Source organism: Aotus nancymaae, unplaced genomic scaffold (genome assembly GCF_030222135.1).
Source record: "Aotus nancymaae isolate 86718 unplaced genomic scaffold, 86718_ANA_hifiasm-v0.15.2.pri h1tg000057l, whole genome shotgun sequence".
Lineage (NCBI taxonomy): Eukaryota > Metazoa > Chordata > Mammalia > Primates > Aotidae > Aotus > Aotus nancymaae.
In genome coordinates this window covers 9,144,922-9,166,176 of record NW_026988471.1, presented here as the reverse complement: position 1 = coordinate 9,166,176, position 21,255 = coordinate 9,144,922, and the positions used below count along the sequence as shown (strand labels likewise).

Genomic DNA, 21,255 nt, shown 5'->3' with positions numbered 1-21,255 from the left:
TCTGTCTGCATAAGCACTCACGTGCTTTATTTTCTTAGACAAATGGGATTCAGATATAATCTTCCACAAGTTGCTTGTTTTCCTTTCCTGTGGTTTAAACATTTTCCACATCAGCACATAGAAATCTACTACACTTTAAACAATGGCTGCATAGTATTTCTTTGAATGAACATATGATATCTAGAATGTATTGGTGAGCAATTAGGTTTTATTCCTTAGCTTTTCTTAATTACAAACATTCACAATAACACATTCCTCTAACTATATTTTTGCACACTTGATCAGGTATAGCCATAGGATAAATTCCTAGAGTCGGCGTTACTGAGAAAAGGGAATGTATGACTGCCATTAGTTTTTGTTTGTTTGTTTTTTGAGATGGAGTTTTGCTCTTGTTGCCCAGGCTGGAGTGCAGTGGTGCCATCTTGGTTCACTGCAACCTCTGCCTCTCAGATTCAAGTGATCCTCTGGCCTCAGCCTCCCGAGCAGCTGAGATAACAAGCACCCGCCATGACGCCCGGCTAAGTTTTGTATTTTTAGTGGAGATGGGGTTTCACCATGTTGGCCAGGCTGGTCTCGCTCTCCTGACCTCAAGTGATCCACCCACCTCTGCCTCCCGAACTGCTGGGATTACAGGCATGAGCCACCTCGCCCGGCCTACAACTGCCATTTTTATGGCTCTTGCCAGATTGTTTTCCAGAAGGCTGCCCCCATTTAGACTCCTACCACGGAAGAGCAGACTGCCTACCACACGGCACCCTAGACAGCCATGGGCACCATGGAATTTTGTTTGGCTAGTCTATTAGATGAAAAATGGAATCTTGTTGCTTTGATTTGCTTTTTTTTTTAATGAGTGAGGTTTTTCATTTTTTTATTTGTTTGGCAATAATCTTTTTAAGCTCAAAGGCAGTGTTTTTTCAAAGAAAGAGGATCTTTGAAGGTACCTTCCCAAGTCATGGGTTTCAGAGTAGAGAAGTAATTTGGGACCCCTCCCATTGGAGACCATATGGTACAGTACTAACAGGCTCATGGGTGCAATTAGGGGGTCAGGGTAGATGGAGAGTCACAGGACCTGGGTTCCACTCCAGATTCTTCTGTTGACCATCAGGGTGATCTCGGTCGAGTCACTCTGCCCCGTCACAGTGTTCTCTGAGCACATCCTGAGTCTCAGGCCCCTGGCACTGCCTGTGCTTTTCCTCTCTCCCTTGCCACCCTAGTTACATCTTTAGTGGCCCACTTTAAATGCCAGCTCTTCTAAGAACCCTCCTCATCCTGGTAGGAGGACTCCCTAAGCACCTCCACCGTCCTTCATGAAGCCACTCATCACAAGTGGCTCTGCCTTTACTTGACTCAGTTCCCCATGATTCTGAGGCAGACAGAGATTCAGATACCAGGGATGCCTCTGATTTTTATCTTTAGTCTACTTCGCTGCCAGTCCTTGCTTTTCTCATCTGTAAAACATGGAAAATACATCAAGAGGGGTGAGGTTAACTAGGAATAAATTACTTAGACTCTGACACAACGGCTGGCAGAGAGACACTGGATAGATGGTGTCCATCTTTTTGAAAGACTATGCGGCAGGAATCCCGTCCAGTTCCTCCACATCCTTGTTGGTTGGACGTGATACCTAATCCACTTGTGGGATTCCCCACATTCAGGGACTTTAGCCCTGATGAAACAGTCCATGCTGAAGGGATATCTCAGGGGGCTGAGAGATGATGGCAGAGCCTTTGCCCCGACATCCGAACGCCTGTCCCCCCAGTTCACCAGAACCCTGTGTTTCATGGTCAAGCCAGTGCGAGATGAAAGTCTTTCCACTCTGGAGAAACTGGTGTGGGAGGCAGGGAGTGTAAAATCTGCACCCTCGCCACCAGCTCTGTGACAAGGGAAGTTTCCTACCCTCTGAGCCTCACTTTCCTCAGCTGTGGGATATGGGATCATCATTCCTATCACCAAAGTTGTGTTTGTTTTTGTTTAACAAGAGTATCTCAAACAATGCCAGGCATATTTCAGGAACTCAATTGATATTAAACTTTCCACCTCCCCATTTTTCCTCACTGTAGCATAAGCTGCTTAAGGGACAAAAACTATATCTCATATTTTTTAAAATGTCCTCATCATCTGACACAGAGACAAGCATATGGTAGATGATCAACAATTTCCATTGTTATTCAGGATGATAAGGACATGTATCTTCTTTTGGCAGAATTCAGTGTTCAGCGTGGTCACATATCTGAGCTCATTTGATTCTCAAAACAACCCTTGGAAGTAGACAGGGTTATACCCATTTTGCAGATGGGGAAATGGGTCCGGAGAGATCAGATAACGTATTCAAGTTTCCCTTGTTAATCAGTTTAGGACTAGAACCCGGACATCTTGTTTCCAAATCCCGTATTTTCCTTCCAGTGGTGGTACTGCCAGTGGGTGGGCGTTTCTGCATGAGATTTTGGATTCAGCCCACAGCACTCGTTACAAAGCACCTAGACACGTGGCAGCCATGGTAAGTACTTCCTAGTGACAGTGTCTGGCTTGGAAGATGGCATTTGATTGCTTCCTAAGTTGATTCTCAAACTTAGAGAACACATCGACTCTGGATTATCTCTCGGTTGTTGGGTTATACACTGGCTCGGTTTTCACGTGTCTTCCGTAACACTGTCTGGAGCATGCTTGCTTATGAAGGTTTGACACCCGTCCCCACCATACCTGCCTGCCACTGTCAGGATGACCGGAGTCTCAGGTGAGTCTTGTCAAATACTTGGGATTTGACCCGGACCTAGTCGCCAAGAAGCCAGTAGCCACCTCTCCCCGTTTTGGGATGGAGGCAGAAGCAGCTACGTCATGTTGGGTGTCACCCACTTGTTGGCAGCTAGAAGAACCTAGATTACTCACGTTATTTTCCTGTGGCTTCACTGACCATTCCAAGGAAGGCTCAATAGTTGCAACACATTTACCAAAAAACCCTGGGCTCAAGCACCCTGGCCTTAATCTCCAGTGAATTCTCTTGCCTTTGACTGACACTGAGAGGGGCGGAGCCATTAGGCTCAATGGTATTTCAAGCAAACCTCTGAGACAGGGAAGCTGAGGGGCCGTGGTGAGGCTTGCTGGCTCACAGGTGCATATTTCACTCTTTGAAGAAAGGGCTATTAGTGATCAAACATCTCTATTGTAAAATAATGTCCATTTAAAATTGTTGGAGCAGCTGGGCATGGTGGCTAATGTCTGTAATCCCAGCACTTTGGGAGGCTGAGGCAGGTGGATCACCTGAGGTCAGGAGTTCAAGACCATCCAGCCTGATCAACATGTGAAACCCTGTCTCTATTAAAAATGCAAAAATTAGCCGGGCGTGGTGGCACATGCCTGTAATCCCAGCTACTTGGGAGGTTGAGGCAGGATAATCATTCGAACCTGGGAAGCAGAGGTAGCAGTGAGCCAAGACCATGCCGTTGAACTTCGGCCTGGGAAACAAGAGCAAACTCCATCTTAAAAAAAATTGTTGGAGCATCTTACCACGTTTTAGTATGAGACAGATATATCTTTGCTTTATAGGTAGGGAAAAAGCAAAGAGGAATTAAATCATCTGCCCAAAATTGACATTTCATTAACTGGGTTTTTACAGTAATCCCTCCCCAGCTGCCAGTTCCCTTACTTGAAATCTGAGTCTTTTGCAACCCATGTTGGTATATCTTTTCTAAAGCATTATACTATTGATTTCAGTATCTGTACTTTTGAGTTGATTTCCATAATATTAATATAGTAGCTGATTTTTTTTTTTTTAGACGGAGTTTCACTCTTGTTACCCAGGCTGGAGTGCAATGGCGCGATCTCGGCTCACCACAACCTCCGCCTCCTGGGTTCAGGCAATTCTCCTGCCTCAGCCTCCTGAGTAGCTGGGATTACAGGCAAGCGCCACTATGCCCAGCTAATTTTTTGTATTTTTAGTAGAGACGGGGTTTCACCATGTTGACCAGGATGGTCTCGATCTCTTGACCTCGTGATCCACCCGCCTCGGCCTCCCAAAGTGCTGGGATTACAGGCTTGAGCCACCGTGCCCGGCAGTCACTGATTTTAACATTAATTTTAACTTAAAGGTTTTGTTTGAATCTGCTGTGACCACATCTTGAATCACTGTAGCTATAAATAAGATTTATCTAGATATGTTAAATGAACAAATGTAAAATGTTCAATACAGCACAGGAGCTTTTAAATAATCAGGCATTGCTGTTGGCGATGATTAGAAAAAGAGCTAGAGGTTGAAAAAAGGTGAAGGGAAAAAGCGGGAGAATTTTGCAATAAGCATCAGGTGAGGGAGAAGAAGGGAAGGTCTTGAAGTTTCAGGATTGCTCTTCAGGAATGGCAGAGACCTGTGTGTGTTTGGTCTGAAATGATCACGGACACAACCACGCTCTCCTGGTTTGGAATTGGGGAGCTCCTTGAGCATTGTTTACTTAGGTATTGTGGTCCTGTAACCAGGTTTTTCCTTGGGTGCTGGTGAGGCACACCTCCCCCAAGAGAATGCTGTGGGTTCTTGGCCTCCAATCTCTTAAAGAATAAGCGACGGGACCACTGCAGGTGTGCCGTGTGCTCATGAAAGTAAATATCGGACCCAAGAAGTGTTGCAGAAAGGTGATTTTATTTAGGTAAAGAGAAGAAAAGGAAAAGAAGAGAAAGACTTCCACAAAGAGTGTGGAAGGGGATTCCAGAGGGGAGATCCCAGAGGGGAAAGGGAGCTCCCACCATGTGGGAGGGGATTCCAGAGAGCTGGAAATCCGGCGTGGGTGAAGGAGCAGGGGAATTTATCCTGGGAGAAATTCCCACCTTCCCAAGACCCTGGGCCAATGAAAGGAGTTCCCTAAAACTTCCACTGAAGTGATTAACTTTTAGTTTCTTCCTGCGCCTGTGAAATTCAAACATAAACCGTTAAATCTCCCGGATGGAGAGAGATGGAAGTGGGGCATGGTGCTGGGAAATTCTTGCCCTTAAAACTACGCCCCCTCATGGACCCGGAAACAGAGCACATTCCCTCAGTCCTTTTAATAAAAGTTTCTCAAGGCATCATAAAACCTCAAGTTACTCTGCTCTGGGGCCATTATGGGGGTGAGCAGAAGGCAGGCACTAACTCTGACATGAAATTAGAGGGCTGTTCATGTAGATGGAGGACCAGGCAAAATGCAAAGGCCAAATCTTAGTATGCATAGGATTCTTAATAAAGCTAAATAAATGTAGTCATCGCATTGAAAATGCAGAGAAGAGCAAACCTGCAAGGTTTCTGATGAGCTGGTAGGTGAAAATTAATTGCATAAACTTGTGATTACACACTAGATGTGTAACATTTCCTAGAGATGCTTCTTTGGCATGTGGCCTGTATTATCCTTGTGATGTTTTTCCCATAAGATCTCAAGTTTCTTAATGTTAAATGCTACCAAGCCCTCGGGTTGGGGAGGGAGTGCTGACTCCAGTGCCCACCTATGGAGGTAGGCACTGACCCCTATGGAAACTGGTGTCTGTGTGCACAGCAAGCTCACAGGCCGGCACAAGGAGGCCCCATCTAGAGATCCAGGCACTTGGCACAGATGGTGCATGAGCTAACAGAGGTGTGAGCTCTGTGCTCAGAAACCATGAACTCTGCCTGGGGAGCGGAGAGGGGAAGGTTGAATGGAGATGGCATCTGAGCAAGGGTCCTAAAGGAAGAAGGACATTTCTGATAGATCGTACAGCACGGGCAAAGAACACAGGGTGGTGTGAAAGGCCATGGATTGCCTGAGATCGCGGGCACAAGGTGGGTGGGGCAGGGGATGGGAAAAGTGTTGGGGCCACGCTCTGATGGCCCACTCAGAACACACTGGCCTCTAGGCAATAGGAGCAAATGCATCACCGAGGGTTTTTAGATCCGATTTGGGAAAATAACTGGCAAAGAGGCAATGCATGTTGGACAGGAGAGAGCTTTGCAGCCCCAAGGAGAACGTGGGGAGCGTTAGAGCTGGGCAGTGACGATGTTTGGTGGTAGAAAGTCAGCGAAGTGAGGATGAGATTTGGAGGTGACAGGGAGGGAGGGGTTGGAGATTTATGACTTGGTGCAATTAGGTGAATGGGGCTGTCACTGAGAGTCAGGCAAGGGAGAGGAAGAACAGGTTTGGGATGGAGGTGTGGAGGAGGGGTGGTGAGGGTATACGCTAGCTGTAAATGCTCCAGTTTTCTTCTGAGCAGCTTTTGAGCTCCTTAGATTCCAAACTGACATCATCAGGGGTTGAGTCTTGGTGAGGCTGCACGGTGGGCTGGCCAAGCCCACATACTTCAGCCAAACAGCCTGGGATCAGAGCCGGGCTCCATGCTTACCACGTGGCCCTGGGCAAGTAATTGACCTCTCTGTGTCTCCATTCCTCCTTTGTACAACATGACAGTACCGTAGGGCTGCTAAAAGTATGGATAAAGGAGTCCATACATGTGAAGTGCCTGGCCCACTCTAAGCACTATATCAATATTTGATATAGCCACAGGAATGCCAGGGGCGAAACCTAGGCCCATTTCCCCCTTCTGCCGTCAAAGAACTTTGATTTGACTCAAAACCAACATTTGTAGGCAGACAGCTAGATAACTGAGCCCATTCACGAATAGTGAAATCACTGAATAGTGAAAACAGCACAGCAGCATCTGATCAGAAAGTGGGAAGCTTTTTGTAATGTTCCCCTTTCTCATCACTACTTTCTTCAAGGCATTTACTGAACATCTGCTGGATCTAGCGTTCTGTGGGAGCCGTGTCTCATGAAAGCCTGTCCAGTTAGTAAACCAGGACACATATAAGTAGCCTACGATAATGTCAAAAACAGGCTGTGCTGTAGGTGCGGAGGAATTGAAGAAAGAGAGTGGAGACACAGAATGAGCGGACAGGCTCGGAAGCCTGGGTCCCTACCCCTCCTGGGCAGCAGCAGGAGATGGGAGGGCGTGACAGAGCTGGGTTCTCGAGGCCATCCCACAGCTCTGACCCTTGGGCTGTGGTGAGGAGCGGCAGGCGAGACCAACATTCCTGACTTTACTACCTGTGATTCCCATTCCACATGAGGCCACGGGCTGCACTCAGAGAGCAGGGGGCAACTGCAACAAAGCCAGCTTTGGAGTGGAGGAGCTGACCCTGCAAACTGCGGAGGCAGGATGGACAGTGGCGGGGAAGAGGCCCAGAGCCCACCTCTCTACCCCTGGGGGATCTGGGGCCCAAGCAGGGTGACCGCTTGGGACTGGAGGGACCTTTCCAGGGAGATTTTTATTCTGGTGGCAATTGCTAAGGAGAGAAAGGTAAAAACAAGTAATCACGTTTTACAACATTTTCTTATCCTCAAACTTGGCAAAGAACACATTTTTTCCTACTTTAAACCTTGGGGGGAGTTTTAAAATTCAGAGACCACCTTTTGCATTGTAGGTAATGTTTAACTTACTCAATTTAAATTAACGTGGACAACAACGGTGACAAAAGGCAGCTGCGTTTAAGTGGCATTCTAACTAAAAACTCCTTTGGGAGTGTCTGCGAGTCACCTAGTTCAGCGCAAATATCCATAAAACATGTACTAATTGTCCCAGAAGGGAATGATTGTTTCAGAAGGGCAGAAGGCCAAGCGAGCTGAAATACCAGGCTCTTCATTTATAAAGTCAATAAAAGCGCTCTTTTGTAAGCTCTTCTCAAGGCATAGCATATTGTCAGGTAAGTCTGGCACTAAAGCCCTTTATGCTTAAATACTTCACAAGGGCACAAAACAAGGGAACATCCACTTAGAGCTTCTTGAATTCGTTTTGTGAGAGACTTAATAGTGTGTGAATTTACTCAGCTTTCAGCAACACAGAGGCATTTTAATTTTTTTAAAAAGTCACCAGCTACTCACTCAAGATAAAAACACACACTCTTAACAATCTGCAGTTTATAATAATCCACCGAGTTTTTATGGCACGCATACTTTGGAAACTCTATTCAAGGTCTTGCTGAAGATTAGGGAAATCATGCTCTTTGCTTTTTTAAACAACATGTCTTTCCGTGTGAATATAGGGTTGAATTAATACTTTTTTTTTTTTTTTTGCTAGGTGGCTTTGTGCCAATGGAGGGAAAAAGAAAAGATTGCAAAGAACCAGGTGAACTCCCGGCCTCCTGCTGCGGGGTGCCTGAGGGCTCTGGCCTCTCACTCCTAGGTTTGGGCTTCAGAAGGTGGCTTCACTTCTGGGTGGCAATGACAGGCAGACCTGCTGAGAACCCAGAAAGAAATGCTACCTGCAGGGAGAATAGGGTCATCAACCTGCCACCATTGGTAGATCCCCATAATAATGTCCACTGGTCTTAGGCAAGAGGTACCCACTCCTTTTCCTTTTAAGTCTAACGTAGAAGCCTCAAGCTGCCTAAAGAAACCCATTTTGGGGAAGAGGATTAAAAACAAACACACAAACAACAAGACTGTGCTCCCAACGTATAAGGTAACCCTGTAGATTCATGAAATATTTGGGCCAATGTTCTGTATTCTCAAAGGCAAAGACTCTCATAGTATTAATATATTGACTGTTTTTAACATTATTTTAACTTAAAGATTTTGTTTTAATCTGCTGTGACCAAATCTTGAATCACTATAGCTGTAAATGAGTAGATGTAACTGGATATGTCAAATGAACAAATATAAAATGTTCGATACAGCACAGGTGCTTAGTAAGTGGCCCTCACAGCTGTGTTTTTCCAACATGCTCTGATGATCCAAGTTTGATACTTAAGACCATTAAAAACAAGAAATGTAACTTAGTTTCAGCACATGTATGCTATGTATTTGCGTGGCTCTGGGCTTAGGCTGCTCGTAAACATAAGACAATTGAAGTCCTCTTTTCCACAGGTATCTGCTGCATTCTATTTTCACTCCCAAAATCAATACCTGTAGTGATTTTGTATTGCAGAGTTACTAAATCTGAGACCATGTGGAATCTCACTTGGTTTTATCTTCCTTTAGGGTGGTTGCCTAAATCATAAAGTTATGCTTCACTGTAGTGGTAAGAAATCTAACTTACTTATTTATTTATGAGACAGAGTCTCATTCTGTCGCTTAGGCTGGAGTGTACTGGTGTGATCTTGGCTCACTGCAACCTCCACCTCTGATTCTCCTGCCTCAGCCTCCCAAGTAGCTGGGATTATAGGCACTTGCCACAACACCCAGCTAATTTTTGTATTTTTAGTAGAGACAGGGTGTCATCATGTTGGCCAGGCTGGCCTCAAACTCCTGACCTCAAGTGATCCACCCGCCTTGGCCTCCTAAAGTGCTGAGATTACAGACGTAAGCCACCCTGTAGTTGGCCAAGGAATAATCCATTTTTAAAAAAAAACATAAAATTTGTTCATAAAAGAGATTCCACCCAAATCAACATATAAGTCACTCTAGTGGCAAAGTCGTTTATTTCGTCCCCTGAAAGGAGATCAAGACTCGACGAGGCCGGGCAGCCTGGACACTGAGCACCTCCCTCCAGTGGCGCCCAGAGCCTCCCAGTGCCGTGTCCATCCCTCTTCCTCTTGGCATCCATCGTGGCATTCAGCACACCTCTGCTTCATTTCATGATTGTGTGCTTTTGTAGTTTAGAAACGGCTGAGGCAAGCATTTAGGTAGAGGCCTCAAGCAGATGACCTACAGGGTGCCCTGTGCCAGTGTGGGTGCCTGGGCAGAAGAGCTGTGGCAGAGCTACAGGGGCAGCCCTGGTGGTGGCGGGGACCCCTGCTCCAGGAGGATGTGGAAGGCCACTGTGGGGCAGCCCTGCAGGGGATGGAGGGCTTTCAGGACCATGGGAACTGAGAGGAGCCATGGGGAGGTGGTCACGGGCTGCAGCTTCCACAGCGGGTCTGTTGTCCCAGCTGCCAGGAGCACCAGTGACTGTCCCACCTTGGAGCCTGGAGCGAACCAGAGGACTTGTTAAAACAGATTGTTGGACCCACGCTGCATTTCTCGATTGGGAGTCAGAAGTAGGCCTGAGAACGTGCATTTCTAATGAGTGCCGAGGTAATGCTGATGTCGCTGGTCCAGGGACCACACTGAAAACCAATGTGATAAATAATCAAGAAATGTCTATTGAATCAAATTGACTAAAATATTCACAAACCTTTCTCCACCCGAAGGATGCAAATGAAACGGTGACATAGTGACTCCTAAAGCTATGGGCAGTCTGCAGGTGAGTTTTTTTTTTAATGTGGTTTGGAAGCTGGAGTCTGAGACCTGGGCCCAAATCTCCCCACAGCTTTGTGCTAGCTGAGCACCCTGGGAAGGCTACTTCACAGTGGAACCCCTAGCTCCTCACCTATTGTATACGGATGACTGCATGGCCCTCACAGAGCAGCGGAGACTGAATTTCGTATGGCAGCACCTCATATGTGTATACAGTAGGTGCTCAATACGTGCTATTACTAGCCTGCTAAGTCCCTCTTCCCTTTTTGACAGTAGACAGATAAGCTGGAGTGTAGTGGCGCCATCTTGGCTCACTGCAACCTCCGCCTCCTGGGTTCAAGCAATTCTCTGCTTCAGCCTCCTGAGTAGCTGGGACTACAGGCATCTGCCACCACGCCCGGCTAATTTTTTTGTATTTTCAGTAGAGACGGGGTTTCACCATCTTGGCCAGGATGGTCTCAAACTCCTGATCTTGTGATCCACCCGCCTCAGCCTCCTAAAGTGCTGGGATTACAGGTCCTTCTCCTGGCCCTTCTCCTCCCCTCTTAATCTTACTTCACATTCATGGGTGGCCCAAAACTTCCTAGCTTTGAGCTCTCTGTGCCAATATTTGTAAGCACATGGAACTTGTTAGCAACTTCGACTTTTTATTCAAATGAAGTGCCATAGCACTTCAAATCATGTCAATTCCATGAGATTCATCTTCAAAAAAGATTTTTCAGCTCAAATCTTAGAAAGCAGGTTTTTACATTATGAAGATATGCTTCTTACACTCTCCCCAAATCCTGCTCCTGGGCAGGGCTACTGTTGCCTCTACAGCTAAGTAGTGTTTGATTGCATGTATATACCACCATGTGTTTATCCATTCACTTGTTGGTGGCTGTTTGGATTGCTTTCTTTTTTTAGCTATTTCAAACAAAGCTGCTATGAATATTTGTATACAAGTCTTTGTGTGGAAACATGCTTTTATTTTTCTTGGGTAGATACCTAGTAGTGGAATGGCTGTATCACATGGTAGGTATAGTTTTCACTTTTAAGAAACTATCAAATCAGGCTGGGCACAGTGGCTCACATCTGTAATTCCAGCACTTTGGGAGACAGCGGTAGGAGGACTGCTTGAGGCCAGGAGTTCAAGACCAGCCTGAGCAACAAAGCAAGACCCCATCATCTTTACAAAAAAAGTAAAAAATTATCCAGGCATAGTGGCATGGGCCTGTAGTCCCAGCTACTATGGAGGCTGAGGTAGGAGAATCACTTGAGCCCAGGAGGTGAAGGTTGCAGCAAGCCACAGTTGCGCCACTGCACTCCAGCCTGAGTGATAAAGACTGCCTCAAAAAATAATTATCAATACAACTCTTAATATACAACTATAAAATGCAGAGTCACCAAGAAAATAAAATCACTAGTTATTATATACCAACCAGAAATTACCATTATTGCAAAATAGATCATTCTAGAAAGTTTTTTCTTCATGTATATAAAAGGGAGTTTTATTGTTTTGCTTTTGTAAAACCTTGAACTATTTATTCTTTAAATTTTTAGATCAAAATTCTACATGCATATAATTCAAATCATTGTATAACTCCTGTTATAAAAAGTTGCAAAAATAAAAAAGTATTAAAAGTCTTAGCCAGGCACGGTGGATCATACCTATAATCCCAGCACTTTGGGAGGCTGAGGCAGGAAGATCAGTTGAGCCCAGGAGTTGAAGACCAGCCTAGGCAACATAGTGAGACCTCTGTCTCTACAAAAAAAAAAAAAAAAAAAAAAAAGCTGGATATGGTGGCATATGCCTGTGGTCTCAGCTACTCAGGTTCAGGAGGAGCACTTGAGCTGGGGAGTCAAGGCTGCAGTGAGCCAAGGTCATGCCACTGCACTCCACCCTGGGTGACACAGCAAGACCCTGTCTCAAAAAAAAGAAAACCTTACATACAATAAGTGAAATAGGTAAAGAGAGTAACAAAATATGTTCAGTTCAAAATGAACTCATTAACCACTGCCCACGTCCCCCCAACAGTGTGCTCACCAGAGCAGTCGGAGTGGTACTTTTATAACATAGATGGGATCACATCATTCTTTTATTTAAAAATTTCCAAAGGCTTCCTGCGACACTCAAGATAAAACCCAAAGTCCTTACCGTGACCTGAAAGTAAACTGTACCATCCCATCTGCTCTCCCTGTCCCCTTCAACCACAGCACTCCAGCCACTCTGGACAGCTTGCTAGTCCTTGACCGCATCCAGCATGCGCCTGCTCAGAGCCTCTACACGTCTTTCCTCTGCCTGGGCTGATCTACCCCTGGATGGCCTCATGGCTGCTCGTGCTACTGTGTTCCATGCAAGTTGGTCTCTGCTAATGCCACTGCCTCAGGAGATCCTTCCTCAGTCACCCTTTATAAAATGGCCTGCCCTATCATTTATCTCATTTCTTCCTTTTTCTTCATTGTACTTAATTCCCCAAAACAATATATATATTTTCACCATCAGCTTCTACCCAGTTGGAACAGTGCTGTATCCCCAGTGCTTAGAACGTGCCTGGAACACAGGAGTTGATACCATGAATTGGCATACATGAATTCAGAACAAGAATCCCTGCTTTTCCAATGTCCTCACCAGCTATTATACATCTTTATAATTTTTGTCAGTCCAACATGTGGGAAACAGTATTTATTTCAATTTGTATTTTTTGAATACGAGTGAGATCAAGTATTCTATCATGTTTTTTGGCTTGGCCTTCAGAAAACTATGTTTTCATATCCCTTACTCAGCTTGTCTTTTTCCTTTTGCTTTGCAAGAGCTACTGATACATTAAAGAAATTATTCCTTAGGCCGGGTGCAGTGGCTCACGCCTGTAATCCCAGCACTTTGGGAGGCCGAGGCAGGTGGATCGACACCATCCTGGCTAACATAGTGAAACTCATCTCTACTAAAAATACAAAAAATTAGCCGGGCGCGGTGGCATGCACCTGTAGTCCCAGCTACTCAGGAGGCTGAGGGAGAAGAATTGCTTGAAACTGGGAGGTGAAGGTTGCAGTGAGCCGAGGTTGCGCCACTGCACTCCAGCCTAGGAGACAGAGCGAGACTCTGTCTCAAAAAAAAAAAAAAGAAATTATTCCTTTGTCCATTGTATGCTGCAAAAATTGACTTTGCCATTCCAAGATCATTAAAGCATTCATATTTATTTTCTGCTAATACTTTTATATTTTTAAATATGAATGATTATGTTTAGATCTTTGATCCATCTGGGATTTACTCTGGGGTATAAAGAATATGGAAGGGATCTAGTTTAAAAAATAAATTTAGCTTTAAAAGACAATGAATACACATTTCTGGATATAATTATACAATTTATTGTTGTTTTAACTTTCTCTTAGAATATTCATACTCTGAAAAATAAAATCAAACAAAGCTTACCTGCTTTACAATATATATTTTTCTAAGCACACTTGATACATATGTAAATATGTGTCAGAGTGTATACATATATATGCAGTATTTTCCATAATTCTCTGGAATGTTATATTAAAATCTGATATTACTATCACTATTAAGATATTTTTCCAAAAAAGTTTCATTTTCTCAATATCGTCTCACTTTCTTGGATTTTGATTTCTTTTTTGTTACACTGTATTTTTTCTTAAAAAGTTCCTTTTCAACTAAGCTCACTTCTTCATGGAGAAGGGAAGTCTTTATTCTGAGCAGGAAGGAGAAGAGATTTAGTATAAACTGATAACTCAGAGAGTAATTTGATTCCTCGTAGGTTGTCACGTGTGTACAATAGCTAGAAGAGAAAAAGAAAAAAAGAATTTCTCTTGATCTAGTAACTGAGAAATGCACATATTAATCCCTGAACCTCCCCGCAAATAACTCAACAAATATATATGGTTAGGCTTAAAACAGTACCCTGAGCTAGAAGGAAACTCAGAACAATTTGGTAACTCCTTAACTGCACAAAGGAAAACATTTTCATACTGTGCATGGCCACCACACAAGGGCCACAGGTGGTTCTAGGAACTGCTCTTTCAACTCTTTGCTCAAAGTTTCTTTGCTCCAGATGGGCCACCACTCCACCCTCTTACCATGGTCAAGGCAAACAAAAGCAAACAGGGAGAGATTCTAAAACGAACTAAAGAAAACAAATAATCCCCAACTGCCACCCAAAATAAGAGGCCAGACTTTATAATGTAGCTTGCAGTACTATAAGTACTGCGATAGAAGAATTTACCAAGGAATTTCCCTTATTTTAAAATAGTAAAACCCAAGTCTGATCAAATCTCTAACTAATGCTAACTGCCAATCTCTCTCTCTTTTTTTTTTTTTGAGATGGAGTCTTGCTCTGTTGCCCATGCTGGAGTGTAATGTTGTGATCTCGGCTCACTGCAACCTCTGCCTTCCAGGTTCAAGTGATTCTCCTGCCTCAACCTCCTGAGTAGCTGGGACTACCGCCTTCTGGGTTCAAGTGATTCTCTTGCCTCAGCCTCCTAAGTAGCTGGGACTACAGGCGTTTGCCACCAAGTCAGGCTAATTTTTTGTATTTTTAGTAGAGATGGGGTTTCACGTGTTAGCCAGGATGGTCTCGATCTCCTGACTTTGTGATCTGCCTGCCTCAGCCTCCCAAAGTGCTGGGATTAAAGGTGTGAGCCACAGTGCCTACCTTTTTTTTTTTTTTTTAAAGATGGAGTCTGGCTCTGTCTGCTAGGCTGGAGTGCAGTGGTGGAATCTCGGCTAACTGCAACCTCCACCTCCTGGGTTCAAGTGATTCTCCCGCTTCAGCCTCCCAAATAGCTGGGACTACAGGCGTGCACCTCCATGCCCAGCTAATTTTTATATTTTTAGTAGAGAGGGGGTTGGCCAGTCTGGTCTGGAACTCCTGACCTCAGGTGATCTACCCATCTCAGCCTCCAAAAGTGTTCGGATTACAGGCATGAGCCACTGCACCTGCCATAACTGCCAATCTCAAACTCTAACTACACCAAGTATAGGATATCCAGGGACAGAGGAAGAGGTTAAATGGTACTGTATGGCACTGTCATAAGCAAAATCCAGACTATGAGAAATTGTGTGGGCCACATGACCAGGATTACTCAATAAGTACACTGTAAAAGGAAAGACAGAGAGAGATAAAGGGGGGCGGTTCATGAACTGAAACTCTTACAGGCCACGTCAACCACCTGCAATATATGAGCCTGATTTGGATTCTGAGTTAAATTCATTTAAAAAATTATATGACAGTTGGGAAAATCTAACCATTGACTGCATGTTTGATAATATTAAGAAATTATTATTTTTATTATTATTATTATTTTGAGACGGAGTTTCGCTCTTGTTACCCAGGCTGGAGTGCAATGGCGCGATCTCGGCTCACCGCAACCTCCGCCTCCTGGGTTCAGGCAATTCTCCTGCCTCAGCCTCCTGAGTAGCTGGGATTACAGGCACGCGCCACCATGCCCAGCTAATTTTTTTGTATTTTTAGTAGAGATGGGGTTTCACCATGTTGACCAGGATGGTCTTGATCTCTTGACCTCGTGATCCACCTGCCTCGGCCTCCCAAGGTGTTGGGATTACAGGCGTGAGCCACCGTGCCCAGCCAAAATTATTATTTTTTATATCTGATTAATGGTATTACAGTTTTACTTTTAAAAATATGATGTCTGAGGTCTGCTTCCAAATAATAGGGGGCAGAGGAGTAGACTGAGCTGGAGCCTGGGTGAAGCAAGTCTTCCCATGTCACAGTTGCTGAGGTTGGGTGACAGAGATGGGGGGTTCTTCATACTACTCTACTTCTGAGTATGCCAGAAATTGTCCATTATCAAGTTTAAAAGGCAAGTAAACAAATAACATATAGAAGCTATAAACTTTAAGATATTATGACTTACAAAACATGTATGGTCCTAAATTCCTGAATGTCTATGTTTGCACCATGAAACTCTGCGACTTGGCTGGGCACAATGGCTCCTGCCTATAATCTCAGCACTTTGGGAGGCTGAGGCAGGCTGATCACTTGAGACCAGGAGTTTGAGACTAGCCTGGCTCACAAGACGAAACCCCATCTCCAGTAAAAATACAAAAAATTGGCCAGGTGTGGTGGCACATGTCTGCAGTCCCAGTCACGTGGAAGGCTGAGATACAAGAATCACTTGAACCTGGGAGGCAGAGGTTGCAGTGAGCCAAGATTGTGCCACTGCACTCCAGCCTGGGTGACGTGTGAGACTCTATCTCGAAAAAAAAAAAAAAGAATGTATATTAAGCACTTAACCCAATTCTTAGCACATAGCAAGGGCTCAAAAATGTTCCTTTCCTCTACAGTCCTTTAATTTTTTTTGTATTCACTTAAAATCTTAAGGCTATTTTAATACTATATAATAAAGCCAATGCTCATTATGTTCACAGTAGGAAATATAAAAGCCTCAAATATTTGTTCATTGATTGGTTTAATAAAGGTAAAAAATAAGCCATTTACAGTAATTCTCACAAAATGGTGGCCTCTTGCTTTTCTTCATATATACATTTATATATATATGTATTTTTGAGACGGAGTCTCACCCTGTCACCCAGGTGGAGTGCAGTGGTATGATATGTGGTTTTTCACGGGGCACGAGGGTGGACTGTGGATGATTTCAGACTCAATACTGCACTATAATGCAGTGAGTTATACATAGAGCTTAGTATAGTCAGTGATGAAACTGCTGAGATTTTTTCTCTGCGTGAACTATAGAACTAAATTCAAACTGCATGAAGTTTCAGTGATACTATGACTTTAGGCACCAAACTTATCTGTTAACCTTACGTCTTCTAGACCAGAGCCTAGAACTGCAGAGTAAGCGAAAGAGGCGTCAGCTGGGCAGTAAAAATGTCACAGAGACCGTGACTAACACTCAGCCTCTTTTCTCAGAGAGCTCCTTAGACTCTCACTCAGAACCCCTGATTCTGCCCTTAGGCTGAGTTGTCTGATTTCCAAACTCCTCATCATCAAAGAAACAAGAAAGGAGGGCTCTAAGAGGTGCTCTGCTGATAGACATCTTGACGGCAAGCATAAATGACACCCTTTGACAACAACAGGGGAGCCAGCATCAGAATCCAAAGCTGAGAGAGCTCCAGTCACAGAGGCTTAGGTTCATGGCTCCATGCCACTAAATAAGGGGACTGCATCCCTGCTTCAAAGCACAGCGCATGTCCCAAGACGCTGCGTGCCTTCACAGTGGGTTTCTTTTCATAAGCATGTTTTCTAATGTTTCCACAATAAAAACAGGCAACTGCAGTAATATCATTGTAAAGGCTAAAATATGCCGACTATGCTCTGTTTAAGACAACCATCGAAAATGGTTAAAATGAAGAGTGATGCTATGAGAGCAGATCTTTGGCTATGTAGAGAATTTTGTTAGGCAGAAGGACTCATTTCTGAGGGCTCAGAAGAAACAAAACATTTACTGTAAAATTATGAAAACTCTCAGAGTTTGGGAACTAAGCAGAGAAAGGCCACAAGAGTACTTCAGGTATGGGAGACTGTTTATTCTTCCTAGCTAAGGCAGAGTTAACAATTTCAATACATTGAAATACCCTTACTATTCTTCCAATTGTAACAGTTGGCTAGGTCAGAAGACCCGACTTGTAGGTGATGGCTGTGACCTCCCTGGGAGAGCCACAGATGAAGCAGAGCAGTGGTCTCTAGTTGTATTCCACAGGAAACGGAGGTGCTTTGGCTCCCCCACAAAAATTTGATTTGAATTTTAAAAATATATATATTTTTAACTATTTTTTAAACTATGGTTAAAAAAAACAGTACTGAAATATGTCATATGCTTAACATAGCCAGGTGTGGTGGCACATGCCTGTAGTCCCAGTGACTTGAAAGGCTGAGGTGGGAGAATCACTTGAGGACAGGAGTTTAAGGCTGTGATGTGCCATGATCATGACTGTGTGTAGCCACTGCACTCCAGCCTGGACATAGTGAGACCCTGTCTCTGAAAAATGTCTTTCTCTAAGCTGGGTGTGGTGGCTCACACCTATAATTCCAGCACTTTGGGAGCCCATGGTGGGCGGATCACTTGAGGTCAGGAGTTTGAGACCAGCCTGGCCAACATGGTGAATTGCCATCTCTACTAAAAATACAAAAATTAGCCAGGTGTGATAGTGCATGCAGACAGAGTCAGACTCCATCTTTAAAAAAAAAAAAAAAAAAGGTAGGCACTGTGGCTCACACCTTTAATCCCAGCACTTTGGGAGGCTGAGGCAGGCAGATCACAAAGTCAGGAGATCGAGACCATCCTGGCTAACACGTGAAACCCCATCTCTACTAAAAATACAAAAAATTAGCCTGACTTGGTGGCAAACGCCTGTAGTCCCAGCTACTTAGGAGGCTGAGGCAAGAGAATCACTTGAACCCAGAAGGCGGTAGTCCCAGCTACTCAGGAGGTTGAGGCAGGAGAATCACTTGAACCTGAAAGGCGGAGGTTGCAGTGAGCCGAGATCACAACATTACACTCCAGCATGGGTAACAGAGCAAGACTCCATCTCAAAAAAAAAAAAAAGAGATTGGCAGTTAGCATTAGTTATCGAGATTTGATCAGACTTGGGTTTTACTATTTTAAAATAAGGGAAATTGCTTGGTAAATTCTTCTATCGCAGTACATATAGTACTGCAAGCTATGTTATAAAGTCTGGTCTCTTATTTTGGGTGGCAGTTGGGGATTATTTGTTTTCTTTTTTTTTTTTTTTTTTTGAGGCAGAGTTTTGCTGTTGTTACCCAGACTGGAATGCAATGGCGCAATCTCGGCTCACCGCAACATCCGCCTCCTGGGTTCAAGCAATTCTCCTGCCTCAGCCTCCCGAGTAGCTGGGATTACAGGCGTGCGCCACCACGCCCAGCTAATTTTTGTATTTTTAGTAGAGACGGGGTTTCACCTTATTGACCAGGATGGTCTCGATCTCTTGACCTCGTGATCCACCCGCCTTGGCCTCCCAAAGTGCTGGGATTATAGGCGTGAGCCACCACGCCCGGCCGATTATTTGTTTTCTTTAGTTCGTTTTAGAATCTTTCCCTGTTTGCTTTTGTTTGCCTGTAATCCCAGCTACTTGGGAGATTGAGGCACAAGAATTGCTCGAACCTGGGAGACGGAAATTGCAATATGGGGATGAGAGTACTTTAAAAATAGTCTCAATGAGAAAAGCCTTTATGTGTTTATTTTTCACAGTTAATTACTGAGAACTTTAGTCAGGGAATATTAGGCTAGTCCTTTTATTTTTAACAGGAAGACACTGAAAGATAAAGTAACTTCAGAGTCACAAAACTGTTATTGAATGGCCTTTTTGCTATTATTATATAAAACTGAACTAAAACTTAAAATAGGCAAGAAGGAAAAAATTTTATGGCATAGCCAGAATCTATTTAGTTTTTCCCCTCAACATTTATTATAAAAAATTTCAAACATACCGCAAAGTTGAAAGAATTTTACAGTAAACACCTATATACCCCACTGATTATCTCTGTAATTTTTAATTCATATACTCCTTTCTACAGCTATTAAAACACTACAGAAGGCAAGTGGGGAAAACACACTCTTATTAAAAAAGAATCTTCTCTTCAAGTGGCCTTGGAAAACATACTTCCTGAATTACCTTTTTATCTACCTAGGACTCAGGATAATGACTCATTTTTCTCAAGTACTCAAAAAATACTTTTTGAGTTGATTTTCAGTACAATTAAAGAAAAAACAAATGTGCTCTGGGGAGTAATATGTTCTTCAATACCTACTGCCTGAGGAAATTTTCTGAGTCATATAAAAATAAATGGCTGGGCGCAGTGGCTCACACCTATAATCCCAGCACTTTGGGAGGCTGAGGCAGGAGGACTGCTTGAGTCCAGGCATTTGAGACCAACCTGGGCAACATAGGGAGACCCTCATCTCCGCAAAAGATAAAAACTTAGCTGGGTGTGGTGGTGCACACCTGTAGTTCCAGCTACTTGGGAGGCTGAGGTGGGAGGACTGATTAAGTCCAGGAAGTTGAGGCTGCACTGAGCCATTATCGTGCCACTGTACTCCAGCTGGGGTAACACAGCAAGACCCTCTCTCAAAAAAAAAAAAGAAAATAAATGACCTAAACAATAATTTATACTAGTATTATTCCACTATCTACCTTTTATGAGGAATATAAAACTCTTCAGAAAAAGTAAAGCAAAAATGAGGCAGCCTATTACTAAGCCAGAAGTCTGAGAGCCAGTGTGCCAAAGAGCTGATAATTAATTAAACCTGATGAAAGTCAAAAGCCTGTGTGTCTTACTATTCAGACATACAGGTTTTCCACTACGTTCTATATAGATTCCTCTCCTCAGTGCAGCTTCCCATCTTTAATCCTACTTTATCCAGACTCAATAATCATAAAAGCACATGTTGTTTTCTAGACTTCACATACCCACACCCAACAGATATGAGGAGAGAACATAATACATGGAATCAGGGGGACCAAGTTTAATGAGGATCAGGTATTTGATTGGCCACGTATCTCCCTGCAGATTTTTTATTAGTTATAAGGGAAACACAGTAACTACACTGTGGAAATCCCACACACCACCTTGACTGGGTGACCACTATTAACACGTGAGGGGCAAATGCATCCCCGGTCTCTAGACGCCATACCCTGAAAAGTGATACCCTGAGGAGGACACAGCACTTGTTTTGGCCAGGGATGCAGAACCTGAATCCAAACACGAGGAACCACCACAACCATACTGAGAAACATGCTCTGACATCACTGACATTCTGAAAACTACAGGCCACTGTCATGAAAGACAAAGAAAGGCTGAGGGACAATCAGACGAAAGGAGACCAAAGAGATAGAATCAATCAATGCCATACCTACTCCTGAACTTGATCCTGCTATAAAAGGACACGGGGGGACTACTGGCAAAATTGGAATATGGACTATCGGTGAGATAAACATAAAGTATCAATATTAAGCTTCCTGAGTTTGATTGCTGTGGTCACTTAAGAGAATATCCTTATTTTTAGGAAATGCTTAAGGAAGTATTAAGAGGTAGAAAGACATGAGAAAGGTAACTGACTCAGAGAGGTGTTAACTAAAAAATACAGCGTATTCTCC

At 43.9% G+C, this 21,255-nt stretch overlaps 1 protein-coding gene across 4 annotated transcripts in view; it reads right to left on the bottom strand.

The window, feature by feature from the left end:
• Positions 1–13,492: 13,492 nt before the first annotated feature.
• TAF1B (TATA-box binding protein associated factor, RNA polymerase I subunit B) overlaps positions 13,493–21,255 on the bottom strand; it is an 81,061-nt gene continuing 73,298 nt past the window's right edge. For all 4 annotated transcript variants that reach the window (XM_021669023.2, XM_021669020.2, XM_012438858.2 and 1 more), the window contains one exon: positions 13,493–13,939. In XM_021669023.2, coding sequence (XP_021524698.1) covers positions 13,738–13,939 — 202 coding nt within the window. In that variant the 3' untranslated portion in view covers positions 13,493–13,737. The remainder of the gene's footprint in view (positions 13,940–21,255) is intronic.